At 36.3% G+C, this 21,430-nt stretch overlaps 1 protein-coding gene across 1 annotated transcript in view; it reads left to right on the top strand.

The window, feature by feature from the left end:
* The window catches only part of BMAL2 (basic helix-loop-helix ARNT like 2), a 69,768-nt gene that overhangs the window by 45,724 nt on the left and 2,614 nt on the right, over nucleotides 1–21,430 (top strand). The window contains exons 8-15 of the mRNA XM_063115704.1: nucleotides 873–990; nucleotides 1,838–1,978; nucleotides 12,987–13,227; nucleotides 13,684–13,790; nucleotides 13,922–14,072; nucleotides 15,027–15,085; nucleotides 15,959–16,067; nucleotides 20,554–20,632. Of these exons, the coding sequence (XP_062971774.1) occupies nucleotides 873–990; nucleotides 1,838–1,978; nucleotides 12,987–13,227; nucleotides 13,684–13,790; nucleotides 13,922–14,072; nucleotides 15,027–15,085; nucleotides 15,959–16,067; nucleotides 20,554–20,632 (1,005 nt within the window). The remainder of the gene's footprint in view (nucleotides 1–872; nucleotides 991–1,837; nucleotides 1,979–12,986; nucleotides 13,228–13,683; nucleotides 13,791–13,921; nucleotides 14,073–15,026; nucleotides 15,086–15,958; nucleotides 16,068–20,553; nucleotides 20,633–21,430) is intronic.

The following is a 21,430-nucleotide window of genomic DNA, read 5'->3' as shown; positions in this document are numbered from 1 at the left end:
GTAACATAGGAATTCAAAAGGAGGTGATCACTGTGGGTCAGGGAGGGCTTCACACATGAAGTAGAAAGTCTACAAGGCTTGTCAGAAGGGGATCTTCAAGATGAGCAGGGGAGGGGAGGGAGACATTTCAGGCTGGGAGGAGTGTAGGCGTCCAGGCCATTGGCTGGAGTGGCCAGGGAATTGAGTTTGTAGAGAAGGGGTAATGAATTCTAGGTGCGGAGACCATACAGGCAAAGGCATAGACCGAGGAATGCTCTGCATATTTTGGAGAGGTGGAATGGGAAGTAAGAGGTATTCTAGGTTAGATTTTGTTTTTCAATAGTATGGTAATTTCTTTTTAACCTTATGGTAAATTTTTTTGTTTATGCCATAAATCACAGATATTTTGTGATAATACAATCTCTCCTTTTACCAAGGATGATAATGTTTTTTTTTTTTTTTTTAATTTTTAATGCCACATTTATTTATTTTTTTATTTATTTATTTTTTTAAATTTTATTTTGTCGATATACATTGTGGCTGATAAGGATGATAATGTTTAAAGTAAATCATAATGATTTAAAAGTAACATATGTGAATGGGGGTATGTTAACAAGAGTAACAAAATTTAACAGAATATTAGCCAGTAGGTGTTTGTATGTGATTTGTGTATATTCAGGTATGGTTCTGTATACATGTGTTTTTTTTTTTCTATCTACAAGTATCACTCTGCCTCTAACTTTGACTACGTTAATGTCACACAGTGTAGTGGATGTATCTTTGAGATTAAGAAAAATCAACCTATAACAAACATGATATTTATCACATGCCTGTATGAGGGAATGTAGAAAAATTATGGTACTGATTTTAAATGAATGTCTACCTATGAATAGGCTAGTTTGACTGGACAAAGCTTATTTGACATCTTACATCCAAAAGATGTTGCCAAAGTAAAGGAACAACTTTCTTCCTCTGATATTTCACCAAGAGAGAAACGAATAGATGCCAAAAGTAAGTGGTCATTTTAGCATGCTTACTGTTTTATGTAAGTAGTACAATGGTTACCTAAAAGTACAGCTATACAATGTTTTTTAAAAAGTTAGCTAATTAAGTTTTTATTGAGAGGAGAATTATTTAGTAAACTTTACATGTGTCAGCCTCAGAATTTAAAAGAATAAATAACTATTTAGAGAATTCCTGTATTCATTCAGAAATATAGAAAAAAATGCATTCATCTGAAGATGCTTTGTTTAGGGAATATGTGATTGCTTCATACTTGCTATTTTTCATATGCAAATAAATTCTTTGCAAAAAAGTATGAATTTGGTTAAAAAATTGCTGGAGTTTTCATTATTTAGCTATATGCTGAGAGACAATTATTCTCTTTATTGTATGTGGTAGATGTTCTCAGGATGAAAGACGTTGTATAACTGTGCTTGGGAGGTATAAGTATTCCTTATCTTCTCCAAAAATACTTCTCTGAAAGTGCTTAGTGCCAAGTAATTATCTATAATATAATGATGTTTTATGCCATTTTTTACTGTTATAGTTGAGATTTTTTCCATTTTTTTCTTTTAATTTTTATTTCTTTTCATTTAAATTAACTTTATTATCTATCCCCTAGGGAAAAATAAAGATAAACTGCAAGTTGCCAAAATGTGATTGCTTAACAAATACATTTTCTTGTATGTTTCACTTTGGGGTTTAGTGTAAAATCATGTCATTGCTTTAAATAACCATTTTTTTCAATTTATTAGAAAACTGTAATAAGATAACCAGAAAATTTAGGAGATAAATATCAAAATTATTTGAAAATATTCTTTCCCACCTATTCTCTTGCCCCCTTCTGCTATGAAAGCTGGTTTGCAAGTTCACAGTAATTTCCACACCCGGACACATGTGCACTCTGGCTCAAGACGATCCTTTTTCTGTCGGATAAAGAGTTGTAAAATCTCTGTCAAAGAAGAACCCAGATGCTTACGAAACTCAAGGAAGAAAGGTATCATTATTTTGAAATGTTAAGTGATTGTTAAAGCATAGATATAAAATGAATGTCCTAAGTATTTTCTACACAGAAAAAAATAAAATATATGGTCAAGGCAAATCCAAAAGCCCTTATGAAAATAAGATTGTTTTTTATCCAGAATTAATTAGATTGGCTCATCCTATCTTTCAAATTTATCAGTTAGTTAATTACATATTTTCTTTGTTGCCCAAGATTTTAATGGTGCTGTTGAAATTGGAAATGGAGAGCTATCAAATGGAAAAAATGGCAAGAGATGGAAATAAAACTTTTGCTATGAAACTCCATTATTACTTCTTAAAATATAAAAGATCTTTTTAAAAAAGCTTAAATAATATAAGAGCCTGATTTGATTAATTTTGGTCAGAGTTTCTTAAGATGTTCCAGACATGGTTTTAATTTTCATTATATTGTGATTCTTTGGTAAATATTTTAATTTCTGTTTTCTTGTGATTCTTCATTAGATGTGTCCTGCAGATATTTACTTCTTGAACACTCATCTGTTTAACTTAATTGGGAAATTTCAGGGACTGCAAAATGTTTCATAACGTTTTTGCCTAAGAGTGTATTAAGCTGTTGCATATAGGATTCCTTATGCAAATTTCAGCATGAGATTTGTGTTTCTATCCTTTAAAAGGCTATTTATATGGAGCTGCAAGATTCAATTTATTTACAAGATTTGGCCATCATCTTTTTTTTGACAACCGCCTAAAATGATAATCGCTAATACTCATTAAGCATTTACTCTGTGCCAGATACTATGCTAAGTGTTTTAATCCTCATGAAAAACACTCTTATCTCTGTTTTAGAATGAAGGAGAGACTTGGAGAGGTTCAGTAACTTGCAGAAAGTCAGATAGGCAAAACTCACACCCAAACCTCAACCCCCTGCTGTAGGTTATACTGTAAAGAAACAAAAGCATAAATGAGTCAGCAGTCCTGAGGGTGGATCTGTTATCAGCCCTCAGTTGCTTCCCTCTTGCCCTTGGCTCTGAGTGGTGGAGAGCTGTCTAAAGTCACATGGATGGGGCTGAAGTCACAGCTGAACTGGTGGTGGAGTGGCTGTGGAATCCAACTGATGCAGATCTAACTTGGCTCAACCACTCACCAGCTGTGTGATTGTAAACAAGACTCTTAGGCCCACTGAGCTTCAGCTTCTGTATCTGTAAAGAGGAATATTTGCAGGGCTCTGTGGTTTAGTGGAGCAGGTAAATGCACAGATTCTAGAGCCAGATTGTGCGTTTGAATCCTGACTGCACCAGCCATTAACTATGTAACTTAAGATAATTTAATCCTTCTGGGTCTCACTGTCCTCAGCCGTAACATGGGAAAAATAGAACCTCCCTCATGGCGTGTATATCAGGATTAAATGAGTTCATACAGGTCATGTGCTCAGCATGTGATATAGATTGAATTATGTCCCCCAAGTTTTATGTATCAGTAGCTTGATCTCCACTGTGACTGTTAAGAGGGTGGAAAATCCTATTATGGTAATTGAAAGGTGGGGCCTTGAAGAGGTGATTGGATTCTGAGGACCATGCCATAATGAATGGATTAATAATGGTGGTCATGGGCGTGGCTCTGAGAGCTTTAAAAGGAGAGGACATGAGAGTCTTTCTCTCTCTGCTCCTGCCTTTCTTGTAACGTGATACCCTGTGTTACCACCCAAGAAGACCCTCACCAGATGTGTTCCCTGGACTTAAGACTTCCTAGCCTCTGAAACTGAAAGCAATAAATACTGTTTTTTTATAATTTTCCCAGTACCAGATATTTTGTTATAAGCAATAGAAATGGGCTAATACAACATGGTTCCTGGCATAGTCAGACTGGATAATGTCAGGAGCTTTTATGAATACAATTATTAATAATGCACCTCAGCTCTTAAGGCAATGCAGAGCAGATAAGTGCCATTGTTGTCACTGCCTCACAGTGCCTGTTCTCTCTGCCTCCCTTCCCAAGTCAGTCATATTAATCTTATCATAACAGCCAGCTGGGACATGGCCATATAATGTGGAAATAGTCTCTAAGGGCAGGAATATTCCTTCTTTGTGGATGGTCTGAGGATTCATACTCCAGGAAGACCCTAGACTGTAGTACATTTTACCCTTAGGATTTAACTAGAAGTGAACCAACACTGTGTTAAGCAGATCCAACCATAAATGAATCACTGAGTCTGCATTACGGTTCATATGAAAGAAAAACATGGCAGCCAGTGCAACTCCCTTAACGTGGCTGACATCTCTGTCATGTTTGATGCAAGTTATAAATTGAGTAGAGGCTAGAATGATCAAGTTTTATAAATGTTTTAAAGATTACCAGATTGATTTGTCTATTCTCCTGGCAAGAGATTTTCTACTTGGACTTATTTAGTATTTCATCTCTTGGTGCATGGCTGGTGCCCAGTGTAATCCTTTACTTCTGTAAAAACTGATTTCACTCTCTACCTCTACCCTACCGTCTTACACTTTACTGTTAAGCCTTAAAACCCCACAGGTTTGATTTTCAGCCTCTCCATTCTAATCTAATTCTCTCTGCCAGTTCTCCCAATTTAATTCTCCCTTCCAACAAGAATAAATTTACTCAACTCTCTCCATCTCAAGCCCATATCCATATTTGAACTAATTTCTATGCTTGAACTTGAAAATGCTTATCCAGGCTAAGATTCTATTCCCAGACCCCTTGTCAAAACCTCATTCTCCTGTGGCCTTATCCTCCACCAAAACTCACCACCATTTAAACTCATCCCAGATGTTCAGTAGATTTAGGTGCTCTGGAGTGATAAATTTTTAAGATCTGTGTTTAGACCAATGGTTCTCAAACTTTAGCCTGCATTGGAATCACCTGAAAGGATTTTTGAAACACTGATGTAATAGGTCTGGGGTGGGGCCCGGGAATGTGGATTTCCAGGTGTTGCTGATGCTGCTAATCTAGACAATCCACTTTGAGAACCACTGCTTAGACCCTTCTCTCAAATATCAGATTCTCTGGGAGTGCAAGAAGAGGAGAGAACAAGAAAGGAGGGTGGAGGAAGAAGGGGTATCCTGGGCAGTGGTGCCCCAGATGGGCTGGAGTTCTGTTAGTGAAGAGTCCTGCTCCAGTTGCATTGCCTCATAGCTTCTATGACAGTCTTATTTCTAAAAGGGTCTCTGCACATTGGCTATGCTTAAGTAAAAGTGATAGAGATAAGTCTGAAATTGTTGCCTGACATAGTAGACTCTAATTAAACAGTAGATGTTGGTCAATGAACAGTTATTTATTGGGTGCCTACTGTGTGCCAGGTACTGTACCACTGCAGAGGATATGCTGGTAAACAGGCAGACAAGTCATTACTCTAGTGGACCTTATAGGGACAGGAGGCAGCCCATAAACACGTAAACTAATAAATATTTTAGGTAGTGGAAGGCGTGATGTGAGTGACTTTGCTGAATTGACGGTAGTTTTGCAATACTGGATGATTATTTACTTGATTTTTTTTTTTGCTATTCACTTTGTAACAACTACAGACAGGACACACTTTTAAATTTAACCTGCATTATTAACATTTTGTCCATCACCTTAAGTCTAGACAATTTTTCTAAAAAGCAAACAAAAAAACAATCCCTGACTTGCAGCTTTGCCAGTTTCTGTGGTGTAAATAGTCCTACTGTGGCCAGTTACAAACTACCAACATGAGCTTATTGAACATGGAGTAGGGAAAGGAGGCAGCATAACACACCATCATATGGTATTGTGTTTAAAAAGAAAGATTTTTTTTTCCAATAAATATTTATTAAGTACACACTATGTGCCAAACATTGTTCTATGTTCTGGGGCCAGAGCAATGAACAAAACACAATTCTTGCTGATAAGTGCTATGAAGAAAAAGAAAATAGAATAAGAGGTTACATTTAGAACCAGACCATCAGATCACCATTCCATGAAGTGTTAAAACAAGGCCTTAAGATGTATAATTCCATTTTTTTTTTTTTTGCTGGCCAGTACAGTGTTCGAAGTCCAGGCCTTGGTGTTATCAGCATCACAATCTAACCAACTTAGCTAACTGGCCAGCTCCAAATTTTAGAGAACAAAAAAGTTTTACCATTAATAAATACAATTAATTTTTTTCTTAAAACATTGTTTTTTATCTTTTTCTCTTATATGTTTAATTTCTGTTTTGTGTTTCATAATACATATATTAGTACAATAGTAGATGTGTGTATATAAGTTATACACATGAAGGGTGCTTAAAATTATTTTATAGTATACAAAATAATGTTTGAAGATCATTGCTTTAGAGATTAAAAAAATATAGGTTGAGTATCTGTTATCCAAAATAACTTCTGGCTTGGGACCAGAAGTGTTTTGGATTTTGGAATATTTGCAGAATACATACTGATTTAGCATCCCTAATCCAAAAATTCAAAATCCAAAATGCTCCCATGAGCATTTCCTTTGAGCATCATGTTGGTGCTCAAAACGTTTCAGATTTTTGGATTAGGAATGCTTAGCCTCTAACAGATGAGTCTCAGGATGCCTCTGGGAGCATCTCTGAACTTTTAGTAGTCTCTTAACCTGATAATAAGGAAGATGTCTTTGTGTTGGATTAGGCCCAGTGGGAGCTCAGTGACAATTGCTGTCACTACAGTAGATTATGAAGCACCAAATCAAACACCTGGGTGTACCCCCCGTAGGATTTCCTGTTACTACTGCGTGAGGGCCCAGACATGCAGACCAGCTGAGAGAACCTCAAGAAACATTTCAAAGGTTCTCTTCCCCAGTATGGCACACTCTACAGATGATCAGTGGAAATGAGAAAGAGTTAAGAGGGCAGCTTGATGACACGCTTTTCTACCACAATCAAAGCTTATCCTGAATCAGTAAGTGCCCAGGATGAAAGAGAAGATTGAGCCTGAGAAGCCTATGGCTCAGCCACCTTTCCAGGTGGCTCTTAGATTTACCAGGCTCAGATACCCGTAGCAGAATCCCAACAGCAGCATCAGGCCATCCAGCTGCAAGGGATGGAGCGTGCAAGCCTGTTGGCGGACCCTGGGCCCTGAAAGCACAGGCATCACCTCTTTCCAGGAAACCTTCCCTGACACCCTCCCCACTCTGGCTGGCTTGAGTCCCACCTTTGGTAATCAGTAAGTAACCCTGATCATCTCTCAGATATGCTGACCTTGCCACACTGTATGGAACTAGTTTTTTTAGTATACACTTGCCTCCTTCACTAGAATGAGAGTTTCATTTTTGTGGTCCCTGGCACACAGTAGACACTCAGTAAACATTTACTGAAGGCTTAAGTCACCATCTTCTTGCCTTTGTTCCTGGCTGAATGACCACATGACTACTCTCAGATCCATGAGAACAATTGTGAATCCAGTAAATGAATATACATTATAGTGTTTTTGTTTCATCCATGAAGCAATTTCAGCTTATTTTTTGATTTTACCCCAAGAAGTTTTTAGCAAATTCTGTAGACTGAATTGTGTCCCCCCAAATTTTTATGTCAAAGCTTTAAACCCCAATGTGATGGTATTTGGAGATGGAGCCTTTGGAAGATAATTCAGTTTAAATATAATCATGAGGATGGGGCCCTTATGCTGCAATTAGTGCCCTTATAAGAAGAGACTGCTGTCTCTCTCTCTGTGTGCACACACTGAGCAAGAAAAAACCGTGCGAGCACATAGTAAGATGGTGGCCATCTACAGGCCAGAAAGAGAGCCTTCCCTCACCAGAACCCAACTGTGCTGACACACTGACCTTGGACATCCAGCCTCCAGAACTATGAGAAAGTACATTTCTGTTGTTTAAGCCACCCAATCTGTGCTATCTGGCTGTGGCAGCCCAACCTAAGACAGCAAATAGCTTGGATCATTTTCTATGCCATAATTTTCAAGAGAAGTAATCTGAAAAAGCTCTGTAGTAAGAACCAAAGGAATCTGGGCCTTGCAGAAAATAAATGTACATTTATTAAATTGGCATTTTGAAGTTTAGCTTGAAATACAGAACTATAGGTCAGAAATCAGTAGTAGGACCCCACCTTGTCTAGGCTTCTCCTTTCTGTCACCTTAGATTTTTTGTCTCACTCTTTGTGAAATTCTAGGACAACACATGACTGAATATATATACATTCTTGATATAGGAGCCCAAGTCAGTCACCGATAATAATCTTAGAAGTGTAATTTCTGTGTCTGATCTTTCAACCTTTTGAAAGATACAAAAAGAAAAGCAGGCTATTCTCCATGGAACTGCATGGTCCTGCTATAGTATTTTGAAGCAGTCTTATAAATATTGACTTGTAAGCAAAAACACAAGTGTATAGTCATAGGTTAACAAAAAAAAATCCAAGCTTTTTTTTTTTTTTTTTTTTTGCAGCTGGGCAATACAGAGATCTGAACCCTTGACCTTGGTGCCAAGCTGCATTCTTGAAAAATGTACTAATCAAATTTTAGTCCTTCCATGTGGTTTCTAAAAGGACTTATTATAAATTTTAGAGATTTATAGAAGAAGCAGGGAAGATTTCTTTCCTCTGAAATAAAGGATAATCTTACTGGGGAAACACAGATATTTCAAGAATATCTGTCAATTGGAGTTTAATTCATAGTTGAATTCTGTGATCAACTAAAGGTACAAATATTTTTGAGTGTCTCTGATGTTCCAGGTTCTCATGCTGAATCCTGCATCACAACAGCCATGCTGGCGGACAGGCTTGAGGACAGAGCAGAAAGGGCCTGGGCTCTGAATTCAGTAGGGTTTTAGTGTCAGGTCTGCCGCCTGACAACTGTGCCACCTTAGGCAAGTTCCTCTTAATGTGTGGAAAATGGGTGCTATGGACTGCATTGTGTTCCGCCAGCATTAGTATGTTAAGTTCTAACTCCCAGTGTGACTGTATTAGTAGTTAGAGCCTTTAAAGAGGTAATTAAGGTTAAGTGAGGTCATATGGGTGGAGCCCTAATCCAGTAGGACTGGTGTCCTTGTAAGAAGAAGGGGAGACACCAGGGATGCTCAGGCACACAGAGAAAAGGCCATGTGAGGACCCAGTGAGAAGTCAGCCACATATTAGCCGAGTAGAGAGACCTCAGGAGAAACCAAATCTGCCAACACCTTCATCTTGGACTGGTAACCTCCAGAACCGTGAGAAAATAAATCTCAATCGTTTAAGCCCCCAGTCTTGTGGCATTTTATTATGGCAGCCCTAGCAGACTAATATAGTGGGTATGATAATATTATCTCCTATGAGTGTGGTTAGCATTACGTGTGGCTCATGGAGTTCTTGGCACCTAGTGCACACACAATAGATAGTAGCTACTATTTGTGGCTCAGAAAGAAGAGAAGGAGAAATGAAGGAACAAGGAGAGAATAAGTAATTATTAAAGAATCTACTATATGCCAAGCACTTTGCATGGTTATGTAATTTAATCCACCCTCAAATACTGTGCAAATCATCCCTGTTTTGCAAATTGGGACACTGAAGCTTAAAAAGGTTATGACATTTTTCTAAAGTCAATAAGTGGTAGAATCAGGAATCTGGCCTTAAAATCTATATTCTTTCTACTATGCCATGCCACCTGCTCAAATATCTTCCTAGATGCCAAAGGTTATTGACAACAGAGATCATTCTGGATGCTTTCTGCAGCAGACGTCCAGCAAGGGAGTTGGATCTGTTGGAGGAATGTGCTGCTCCCCTCCCCCGCCAGGATGCTCACTCCCACAGCAAGCTGGGCCCCACACATGCCTGCAGCCAGCGCCAAATGCCTCTTCAAAAAGGAGGTTTTAATCTGCTCAAGCACTGAACCAACTATTTGCCAGACACACCAGAGCTGTGTACCAAAGGTGTGAGACCGATTTGGTCTAAGCAATGGAAGGGCATGTGTTAACAATCAGTGTGGCCTTTCCTCACAGTGCCCGGTTTGAGAACTGCACGTAGACATCTGGGCCTGGACATGGTAACTGCAGAACGTTACCCTCATGCTACATGGATGACTTCCCTCATGAGATCATTTTGTATTCTACTTTAGCCAAGGAGAGTGTCTGTCAAGTGAAGCGACTATATTTTGCAAGCAGTTGTTCCTAAATTGCTCTTTCCAATAGTAATTAGCCAATAAATTTACTGTTTTAATACCACTCCCTATTAATGATGAAAGCCTGTGGTTAGGAAAGATGTTTTTCTTCCCTTTTATCATGACATTTCAGTTACATTTAAATTGAAAGGGAGACTAGAAAGCAGCTCTTTTTATGCTAATTGGAAACTAGATTTAATATTTATGGAAAGGCTATTTCTTGAGATGAGTTACTAAAAGCGGGATTTTATTATACTGTTCTTTCTGATTTTCTGTATGTTTGAGATTTTTCATATATAAGCCACACTGACATTAAAACATTATTTCTATGCTGAATCAAACATTAATGTCATGGATTCAAGGTTTGAAAAAGCTTCTCAGGTGAGGATAAAATTACTCAGGTATCTCAGCTTGTGAAATCAAAGGCTGATGAAGGATGGATGACTGCTACCAAATATCTTCAGTATTTTTATCTTAGGTAAATTGATCTTGGTAAGATAATCGTACACTAGTAAGTAGTACAGCAGTTCACCAGAATCCATTTGTCTCCTGTGCAGGTGTAGCAGGTGCTGTCTGTCATTGCCCTGTGCCGTATCCCCTCAGCACCCACCACTTCAGGCAGGGCGTGACACTTGGCTTCCGGTGTCCAGCACTGGTGACCTTGTCCTTGTTGTTGGAGCCAGTTCTGCCTATGCCAGCTAGAGGAGGCCTCAAGTGCCTTCCAGCCTTCCTTCTCCTCCTCGACCACCCCCCAGATAAACTTCTTGTATTTAAATCCTTCTTTTGGATCTGCTTCTGCAAGAATTCAAACTAAGGCAAAAAGATACCAAGCTGAGAGACCCAGCCTACAACTCGTTAAGGAAAAATTTCAGAAAGGATTTTGTAAGGACCCCCCCCCCCTGCCTTTTTAAAAAATCATTTAATAGATTACACTTGACTCTAGCCAGCGGAGCTGATGTAAATAATTTGGTCATGATTGGGGCTCATGACCCCAATATTTAGGTAAAGATCTAAAGAATTCTTAGAATAAGAGTACTTTTATGGGATTTAAAAAGAAACTTCAGATAACTTATCAAATGAACTGCAGCGGGTGGACATAATCCCAACTAGAAATTTGCCAACCGAATAAATGTTCAAGGTGAGACTTGAGGGACAGAGTCATTCAGACATGAAGATAGCAACCCTGTTGTAAGAAGAGTCAAAGTAACAGACTAGGTTCTATGAGATGAGATTCTGTACATAAATATGAGATGTCTTTTTTCAGTCCGTATTTTCACTTGAATGGAATATTTTTAGTCAGTATCATTTGTAAATGTGCAGAAATGCCAACTTGTGTACACGTCTTTTATTTTGACTGGCATCTAGTTTCCTTAATGAAAAGCTTGTATCACACTTAGCCCTATTTTAATTCCTTTAAGTTATCTTGGATGTTGGGGTGATGTAAAGGGAGCCTAGAATGACTCTGAGGTTTCTCTTTTAACTGCCAGGATTGATTGTGGTGCCATAAAACAAGGTAGGAAATAAGTGCTAAAAATACATTTGAGGCATCTGTGGTCCATGGAGGGGTTAGTGTCTGTTGAGTACAAGGTCCTGTATGTGGCTTACCAGACCTACCCACTCTGTCCCTGCATTCTTCTCCAGCCACTGTCCCCCTGCAGCCTATGCTTTCACCACATCTGCCTGCTCACTGACTCTCAGTTTGCACTGGCTGTTCCCTCTGGCTGGATCCCCTCTGGGACCCCTCTCCTTCTGGGACCCCTCTCCTTCTGTCACCCAGGCAACTCCTGTTTGAACACCTCCCATGACAGCACTCACTACAGCATCATCAGATGGCACGGCATTAGTGGTTCAGAAAGTGAGCTCTGGAGCCAGTCTGTCTGGGTTTAAACACCAGCTCCTCCCTTACCCTGCAGCGACCTCGGCATTAACTCTGTTAACTAAGACAGTGGAGGTAATATTAGAACGTCTCATAGAACTATTAAGAAGATTAAATGAGTTATACATTTAAAGCACTTAAAACAGTATGGCACATAAAGTGTTCTATAAATCTTTGCTCTTATTATTAGCTGCTGTCTTACAAAACAGCCCATATCATCTTTTATATTTTAAAAAATGTATTTAAAGTTTTATTGTGGGAACAGTTTTGCCAAATAGTGCTGATTTAAAATAGTGCTTCTTCTGGTCTTTTCTAAAACTTAGCACAAACAACCGTTTTAAGTCATTTTTGTCAGGTTTTTTTCCCTATAACTTTAAATCACTTTTTTTGTGGAGTGCCGTAATCTGTATACCGCCCATCTTTTATGCCTGTGTAGTATTTGTTTTCTTACGCATTTCCTGATACTTGAGCATATGGATTATTTCGAATTTTTTATTATTCTGGTTGGTGGAGTTTTTCTGTAAAGTGAGATTTTTTAGTCAGATTTTATTTTTATTTCCTTTTATTATCAATTTCTCCAAGTGTTCTCTAAAATGCTTCTATTATCTATTATAACCGTACATATCTATTAACCATTAAAAGTGCTAGCATAAGAAATTTAAGCATTTCTGCATAATGATTGAAATGTCCTCTTTTTAACTTTTGAAAGCAATATCACAAGGAGGCATAAAGTTTAACTTTTTCCAACAAATATAAATTACTGTAATTTAAAAAACTGACTTGGAAATATGTTAAGCTATAGACTTGGTTAATCCTAAATTATGGCAACCTGTTAGCTTTTTGATGTAGTGCCTATAATTTAGTTTCTCAGAAAAAGAACCCATTTGGAATAAAGTTGTTAAACAAGATCGATGATTTCTTTTCACTGCAGTGCTATTCCCTTTTCATATTTTAGTGTATTCAAAGAACATTTTATAGCACAATTATAACTATTATAAATGTCAATGTAAGAAATTCAAGAATTTATTCATAATGATCCAAATGTCCTTTAAAAATTTTTTTTAAATTAGATCAGAGAAAATTCTGTACTATCCACTGCACGGGTTACTTGAGAAACTGGCCTCCAAATATTGTTGGAGTGGAAGAAGAAAGACACAGTAAGAAAGACAACAGTCATTCCACCTGCCTTGTTGCCATTGGAAGATTACATCCATGTACTGTCCCACAGAATGGTGGAGAGATTAAAGTGAAACCACCTGAATTTATAACCCGATTTGCAATGAATGGAAAATTTGTCTATGTAGATCAAAGGTAAACATTTGCATGCCATAATGATTAGAGTTCAGTGGGATATTTAAGGCTATTAAAGATGTCTTGGTAGCACTGCTGTATTGTTTTTTTATGGCTTTGGAACAGAAAATAAAGTTTAAGTGAAATAAGGATATGTTTGTTTCAAGTAAATTTGTTCAAGACAAAGTATAAACTTGCAATAAAATTTCCTAGCCAGTGGTGCGGAATGGGGCATGGTCTGTGGCCCCAGTTTTACTGGTGAATAGTAGAGCAAACCCTAGATTGGGTGGGTGACCTCAAGCCTGACTGTACTGTGCTGTAGCCCTTGTCTGCATCCAGAACAGCCAAAGGCAGCCAAAGGGAACACATGGGCTACTTGTCCCCCAGTCCATTTCTCTAATACCTTGTTATGGGCCTTCAGTATTCTGGGAGAGAGTACACTCACCAATCTGAAGTTTACTTTCCATTTTAAACCAGGGCAACAGCAATTTTAGGATATCTGCCTCAGGAGCTGTTGGGAACTTCTTGTTATGAATATTTTCATCAAGATGATCACAGTAATTTGACTGACAAGCACAAAGCAGGTGGGTATGCATCAAGTGGGATACTTTTTTAACCTCTCATTCCTGTGAAATCTGAAACTTGAGTGAATCGGCAAGGCATGGATTTTTATAATGGTTCACTGTTATGCTGATTATTACCTTTTCTTGTTAAGTTCTACAGAGTAAGGAGAAAATATCTACAGACTCATACAAATTCAGAGCAAAAGATGGCTCTTTTGTAACTTTAAAAAGCCAGTGGTTTAGTTTCACAAATCCTTGGACCAAAGAACTGGAATATATTGTGTCTGTCAACACTTTAGTTTTGTAAGTAATTTTTTATGTTGTTAAGACCTTTATATTAATTTTGAACGAATATCTTTGCTTTTCTCTTCTCATCTTGCTAATTCATTAAAATGGTATGATCCTCTGGCTATATATTACCACTTGAGATATGTATTTTGAGGAATTCATTTTCTGTTTATTGGCATTAGTTCTCAGAATTAAGCTAAAAGTTTGCCCTTTTGTAATATATTCCTTCTTGCTTGGTGTGATATATGATAGTAAAGGCATTTATTCAGGCATTTCTTTCCTACCCTCCATGGCCATCCAACAAACGAAGTAGATGTGGCTTAAACTCTATATCATTGTAAAAAAATTGTTTTGTCCTCCCATCATTTTTGTGTGGACATCTTCTAAGGCTTGGGTGCCACATGTGTCTGTGCAGGGTGTGCCCAGCACGGGGGGTGCTTAGCCAAAGAGTGAGCAGAAATCCAGCCCAAGTGTTGCTTAGCGAGCCCTAATCTGGAGCTGTGTCAACTTGAAGGAAGAGCCACCTTTTCCTGATTTGCATAATATACTAGTCTGGCCTTGTCTTAAGTTTTATTTTTCTGTAAGTTTCTCTTTGAAATTGCTATAAGGTTTCATCAAACCAGTTTTGTTTCCTTATTTACAAAATTTAATTAAAAAAAAAACTAATAAAAATTTAGTACTTCTCTGTCACCCATCCCAATAATCTTTGCCTTCTTATCATTAGTACATGAACTGAGAATTTGTTACTGTGAGAACGTGCACTTTACGGGGTAACAGGGCATTTGGCAGATGCCGTGATACTTAGCACATCAATACCTTGATCTCTGGTGGTGATATTAATAATATGTGTATATAAAACATAAATGGGCCAAGAATTGATAAATCTAATACACAGAGCTTAAATGTAATTGCTTTAACGATTCCCTTCACCTTAGAGAAAAAATCAGCTACAGTGTTTCTTAATTCTAGGGGGCATAGTGAGACTGGAGAAGCACCGTTATTTCCTCTCAGCTCTCAATTATCAGAAGGTGAGTTAGTTTCAGAGGATGGAAGACTTATTGCTAAGACAGACGAGTATTTGTTAAGGCTATTACTATTATTAGGAAGTTGCTATCTTTTACTGTCTCAGAGAGGGAAAAATTTCAAGGTGAAATTGAAAAGATTTCTGTGGGTTGGGTTATGGGAATCCCAACTTTGGGTTAGAAGTAAGAGACTAAGTTCAAAGGGAAACAAATATCCCATTTGAAACTCCCAGTGGTACCACCATATTCTTCTTTAAATTCCCACAGCACTGTGCTCACACTTCTGTTATAATCTTTCCTGGGACTACAGTTAGTTGTGCACTGAAGTGGCTTTCTACCAGACTGTGAGTTCTTCAGCAGCAGGAATGGTGTTTGATCCATTCCCTGTCCCCAGAAGCTTGCATTGTTCCTTGTCCATTGTGGCACTCACTAAATATCTGTTGGACAGATTAATGAAAAGTATTAAGGGGCAGCTTTTGCTTATTTGTGTTATTATTAATAAATGCAATTGCATTAGTAATCCACAGAAATGTATTAATATATTGTATAAATAAAAACAAAAATATCAGGAAATATCAACAAAGTAGTACTGATCTGGCTTTAGTGTGGAGATTAAAGTGGGAAGGGTCTGTACTCAGGGGCCACAGGTCATGATCATGCCCTCATGACTTTCTACATATTTGATTCATATCACTCTTTATATGCATCTGAGAGCATCTTGAGTTATGTTTGTAATGCAAAGATGAATGTTTCCTAACATTTTAGGATGCAGCTAATCTGTTTCTTTTAAGGAGAGAACTGGGAGGTTATTTGAATTCTAAGGAAGATATTAACCAATATTATATACTCAATTGAATTTTTCCTTTTGTCATTACTTAGAATCCTCTAGACAGTCTTGCATTAGTGTGCCTGAAGCGTCTACTGGAACGGTACTTGGTGCTGGTAGTGTTGGAACAGATATTGCAAATGAAGTTCTGGATTTACAAAGGTAATGTTTTATTGCTGCTAATATTTTCACAAGTAAAATGATCATATTTACAAAACCAATATACAAAAAATCAGTAGTTTCCCTATATGTAGACAATAACCAGTTTAATAATATAATGGAAAAGATGATCACCTTTACAGTAGCAACAAAAAAGATAAAGTGTTTAAGATATAAATTTTACAAGCAGTGTCCAGACCTACATGAAAAAAAACCAAAGTCTGCAATCGTATATGAAAGATGCCTAAAACAACTTTCCTGATATAAGCTTTTTTTCAATGGGAAGGCTCAGTATTGTAAGGATATCAGTGTTCCTTAAACTAACCTATGAATTCAATTTGAATCCAATCAAAATACTACTATGCATTTGTTTTTTGGACTCCAACAAATGATGCTAACCATATTAAAATATCTATAAAACTTCTGAAAAATTAAAGGAATATAGTGAGACTAACCCTAAAAGACATTAAAATGTGCTATAAAGCAATAGTCACTAAAACATTTGTGTACAGGCTATAGTAGATCAATGTAAAAGATTAGATTTCAGAAATAGACTCAAATGCATATGGAAATGTATTATATGGTAAAAGTGACCTTTTAAATCAGTAAGTAGAAATGAATTAAATAGGGCATTATAATAACCGTGTAACCATTTGGCAGAAAAATAAAGCTAGACCCCTACTTTATTTTTTACACTAAAATAAATTCCAGTTAAATTAAGAGTTCAAAGTAAAACTATAAAAGTATTTCAAGAATGCAGGTATGGATTTTTATAATCTGAGTTTGGAAAAAGTCCTTTCTAAACATCACACAAAATCCAGAATTCATTAAGAAAAAACATAAATTTAATTATATAAAAATTAAAAATTTAAGCATAACCACCATAATAACAAAGTTAAAAGATAAATCATAAACTGTGGAAAATGTATGCATTTCATATGATAAAACAGACTGTATTAATATATAAACAGTTTTATAGTGTAAAGAATAAAGTTATTAAATTTTATATACTTTTTATATATTAAACCGTGTATTAAACTTTATGTAGAATGTAAAGAATAGTCATTAAACAATTTTTTTAAATAATTCAATTTTTTAAAAAGTTGGTAGACATAAAGAAAGAAAAATACAAATGGCCAAGAAACTTTAAAAATTGCTTAACTCCACTCACAGTTAAAGATATATTTATACACAAAATTAAAAATAATGAGGTTCCTTTTTTCATTTAGAAGATTATCAATTTGAAAGTTGGATAATATTCAATATTGATGAGAGTATAAGGAAACAGGTACGCATAAACTGTTTCGGGGAGTATAAATTTGTGCAATATTGGAGGGTAATTATACAATACCCATAAAAAATGTAATTGTGTATATTCTTAGACTCAACAATTCTACCCCAGGAGCAAATACTTTTTTTTGTTTGTTTGTTTTTGGGGTTTTTTTTGGTTTTTTGGGGGGGTTTTTTTTGTTTGTTTGTTTGTTTGTTTGTTTTTGTCTTTTTGCAAATACTTTTCCACGACTGTGCAAAGATCTATGATCAAGACTTCGCTGCTGCATTGTATACAGTAGTGGTTTAAATATTTAAATATTTATCATAACCATAACTTGTTATAAAATATTTATACAATGGAATATTCTGCAACTATTAAAAATGAGGTGGTTCTATTTATGCTAATTTAGAAAGATCTTTAAAATATATGGTAAATAGAAAAAAAGCCCAGAATTAAAAAAAAAGGAATAGTAAGTATAATAACTCACTTGTATAAGGAAAAAGAAAGACATATGTGTATATATGTGTGGGCATGTATGTATACAGGCCCATAATTACCCATCTAAAATACTTGGGACTATATATGTTTCAAACTCAGAATATCTTTGAATTTTAGGAAAATAGTGTTTTGGAAATCAAATTTTAAGAAGAATGGATACTGCCACAGATGCATCACACTAACTGATTTGAAAATCTACTACAAAGTTATAATAATCAAAACAGCATGGTACTGGGCATAAAAACAGACTCGTACAAGACCACTGGAACATAATAGAGAGCCCAGAAATAAATCCATGCATTTATGGTCAACTGATTTTCAACAGAGATGCCAGGAACACAAAATGGGGAAAAGGCAGTCTCTTCAGTAAATGGTGCTGGGAAAACCTGATACCCACATGCAGAAGAATGAAATTAGACCCTCATCTCAAACCATATACAAAAACCAACTAGTAATAGATTAAAGCCTTAAATGTAATACCCAGAAGTGTAAAACTGCTAGAAGAAAACAAAGGGGGAAAGCTCCAAGACATTGGTCTGGGCAGTGATTTTTTGGATATGGTCCCAAAAGCACAGGCAACGAAAGCAAAGCAGACAAATGGGATTACATCAAACTAAAAAGCTTCTGCAGAAAAAAGTAAACAATCAACAGAGTGAAGAGACAACCTACAGAACAGGAGAATATATTTGCAAACCATATATAGGGATAAAATCCAAAATATATAAAGAACTCAACTATTCTTCAATAGTAAGAAAACAACCTGATTTAAAAAGGGGTGAAGGTTATGAATATAGTTAGTTCTCAAATGAAGAATATAATAATATTGTTAAAATAAATGAATATAGTTAGTTCTCAAGTTCATGCAAATGGTCAAGTTTATGAAAAAATACTCAACATCCCTAATCATCAGAAAAATACAAATTAAAATCACAATGAGATATTATCTCATACCTGTTAGAATAGCTATTATCAAAAAGACAAAAGATAACAAGTGTTGGTGAGGATGTGGAGAAAAGGGAACATTTGCACACCGTGGGTGGGACTGTAAACTAGTGCAGCCATCATTGAAAACAGTATGGAGGTTCCTCAAAAAATTGGAAGTAGAACTATCATATGATACAGCAATCCCACTTCTGGGTATTTATCCAAGGGAAATGAAGTCAGCATGTTGAAGCGATATCTACACTCCCATGTTCATTGCAGCATTATTCACAATAGCCAAGATATGAAATCAATCTAAATGTTCATAGACAGATTGAAGGATAAAGAAAATGGGATGTATGTCGTCATGTGTTGCCTAATGACAAGGATATGTTCTGAGAAATGCATCATTAAGCAATTTTGTCATTGTGCAAATATCATAGAGTGTACTTACACAAACCTTGATGATATAGCCTACTGCATGCCTAAGCTATATGGTATAGCCACCGTCATATACATAGTCTGTCGACTGAAATGCCATTATGTGGCACATGACTGCATACACACACACACACACACACACACACGCACACACGCACGATGGGATACTATTCTGCCTTAAAAAAGAAGGAAATCCTGTCATTTGCAACATGGGTGAACCTGGAAGACATTATGTTAAGTGAAGTAAGCAGACATTGAAAGACAAATACTATATGATCCCACTGGTATGTGGAATCTAAAAAATTTGAACTCAGAAGCAGAGAGTACAATGATGTTTACCAGGGGCTGGGGTAGGAAGGGCAGATTGGGCAGATGTTGGTCACAGGGTACAAAGTTTCAGTTAGGCAGGGTCAATAAGTTCGGGAGATCTATTGTATAGCATGGTGACTATAGTTAATAATAATGTACTTTGTATTTGAAAATTGCTAAGAGAGTAGATCTAAAATGTTCTTACTACAAAAAATGGTAAGTGTGTAAGGTGAATATGTTAATTAACTTGATTTAATCATTTCACAGTATATACATTATCTCAAAGCATCATGTTGTATGCTGTAAATATATACAATTTTTATTTGTCAATTTTGTTATGTTAATAAAGCTGGGGCTGGAAAACATGAACTGCAGAATGAAAAACTGACCAATCTCTTAACATAGATTTTCCCGTGGAAAATCCCCCAGATAGGTCACCAATCTTCTCATCTCTGTGTTTTCCTACCTAAGACACTTCATTCCTCTGTTTAAATTTCTCCCTCTATAGCTTCTCCTCAACTGCTTTCTTGGGAATACATGAACACATAAAGTTATCTTTATGCCATTCTGTTAACTATGTATGTGTTTCATTGATTTTTTTTTTTTTTTTAGCCTGGGGATGATCTGTTATAGTAAAAATATAACGTATTTTCCACTTTAAAAGGGTTACAGAATTTCAATAAATCTTTCTTCACTCTCAGTTCTGGCATTTAGCATCTTGATGAGGAACTGATTCTTACTGTGAGTGTCTGTTTTAAATTGTGTTGTGTTATTCTGTTACTTTGCCACATGCTACTTTGGCAGGTAACATGATTTACTTAAGAGCTTTTACCTCACAGCTTTATTTTTTTATTACCATGGAGTGTCAGCACTCCATAGTCCAAAATAAGCCTGGCACCAAACAAGTCAGTCTAATTGGGAAAGCTGTTAAGATACTCAGTCTCAAGTTCCTGTATTTTTATCAGTAGATGATTATGCATTCAGAGGAGAAAATTTCCTTCTGAAATGTGTAAATAGAACAAACATTTTATGTATCACTTTTGACAGGTTACAGTCGTCTTCATCCCTTGATGACTCAAGTCCAGCAGACTTAATGAAAGACGCTCACACTGTCAACTGCAGGAATGTAAGTACACTCGCAAATGATAATATTTATGAAATAAATGAACAATAAAATTTGCTCCTTGTTGATGATTTCTTTTAAGAAAAGAAGCCATCCTGTAAAAAAAAAAAAGTGAACTCTTTCTGGCCACGCAGTGGTTTTTAAGAGGCAGTGTAGAATAGTGGTTAAGGGTGAAGTTGTAGGAAGCATCCTGTCTGGGTCTAAGTCATGACTCAGACACTTACTGCTGTGTATCCTCAGCTTGTTACTTAAACTATCTATACTTCAACTTCCTCATCTGTAAAACAGGGATAATAATGTCATTGATTTCCTGGAAGTGCGTGAAAATTAAGTGATTAAATAGAAAAATAGACAAAAACTCTCAAAACAGTGCCTGGCACACAGTAAGTGCTCAATGTATGGTAGCTATTATTATTGTTGTTATTTTAATAGGTTCCAATTCAATGAATGAAAAAATACTTGTGGTTTGGAAAAAAAAACTTACAAACGATATAAGCTGCAGATAAGTAGCATATACTATTTAACTCAATTGAACAAATACTAGCTATTTGAAATGCAATGTTAATGCATATATAAAAAATGGCTAAACCTAGTGGTGCTGGAAGACTGAAATAAAATATAATTCTAAGATAACACAGACAACAAAAAGCTATAAAGTAGGTATGTAAAATAAGTGGTATAAGAATACAGGAAAAAAAAAAATTACACCTGACCAGGGACAAACAGGAACTTGAAAATACCAATATGTATTTTTAAACAAATATCATAAGTCTTCTGGTCTGTCATTTATACTTTCGTTTA

This window comes from Cynocephalus volans, chromosome 12 (genome assembly GCF_027409185.1).
Source record: "Cynocephalus volans isolate mCynVol1 chromosome 12, mCynVol1.pri, whole genome shotgun sequence".
Lineage (NCBI taxonomy): Eukaryota > Metazoa > Chordata > Mammalia > Dermoptera > Cynocephalidae > Cynocephalus > Cynocephalus volans.
The sequence above is the reverse complement of the archived record's forward strand: the minus strand, read 5'-3'. Positions and strand labels throughout refer to the sequence as shown.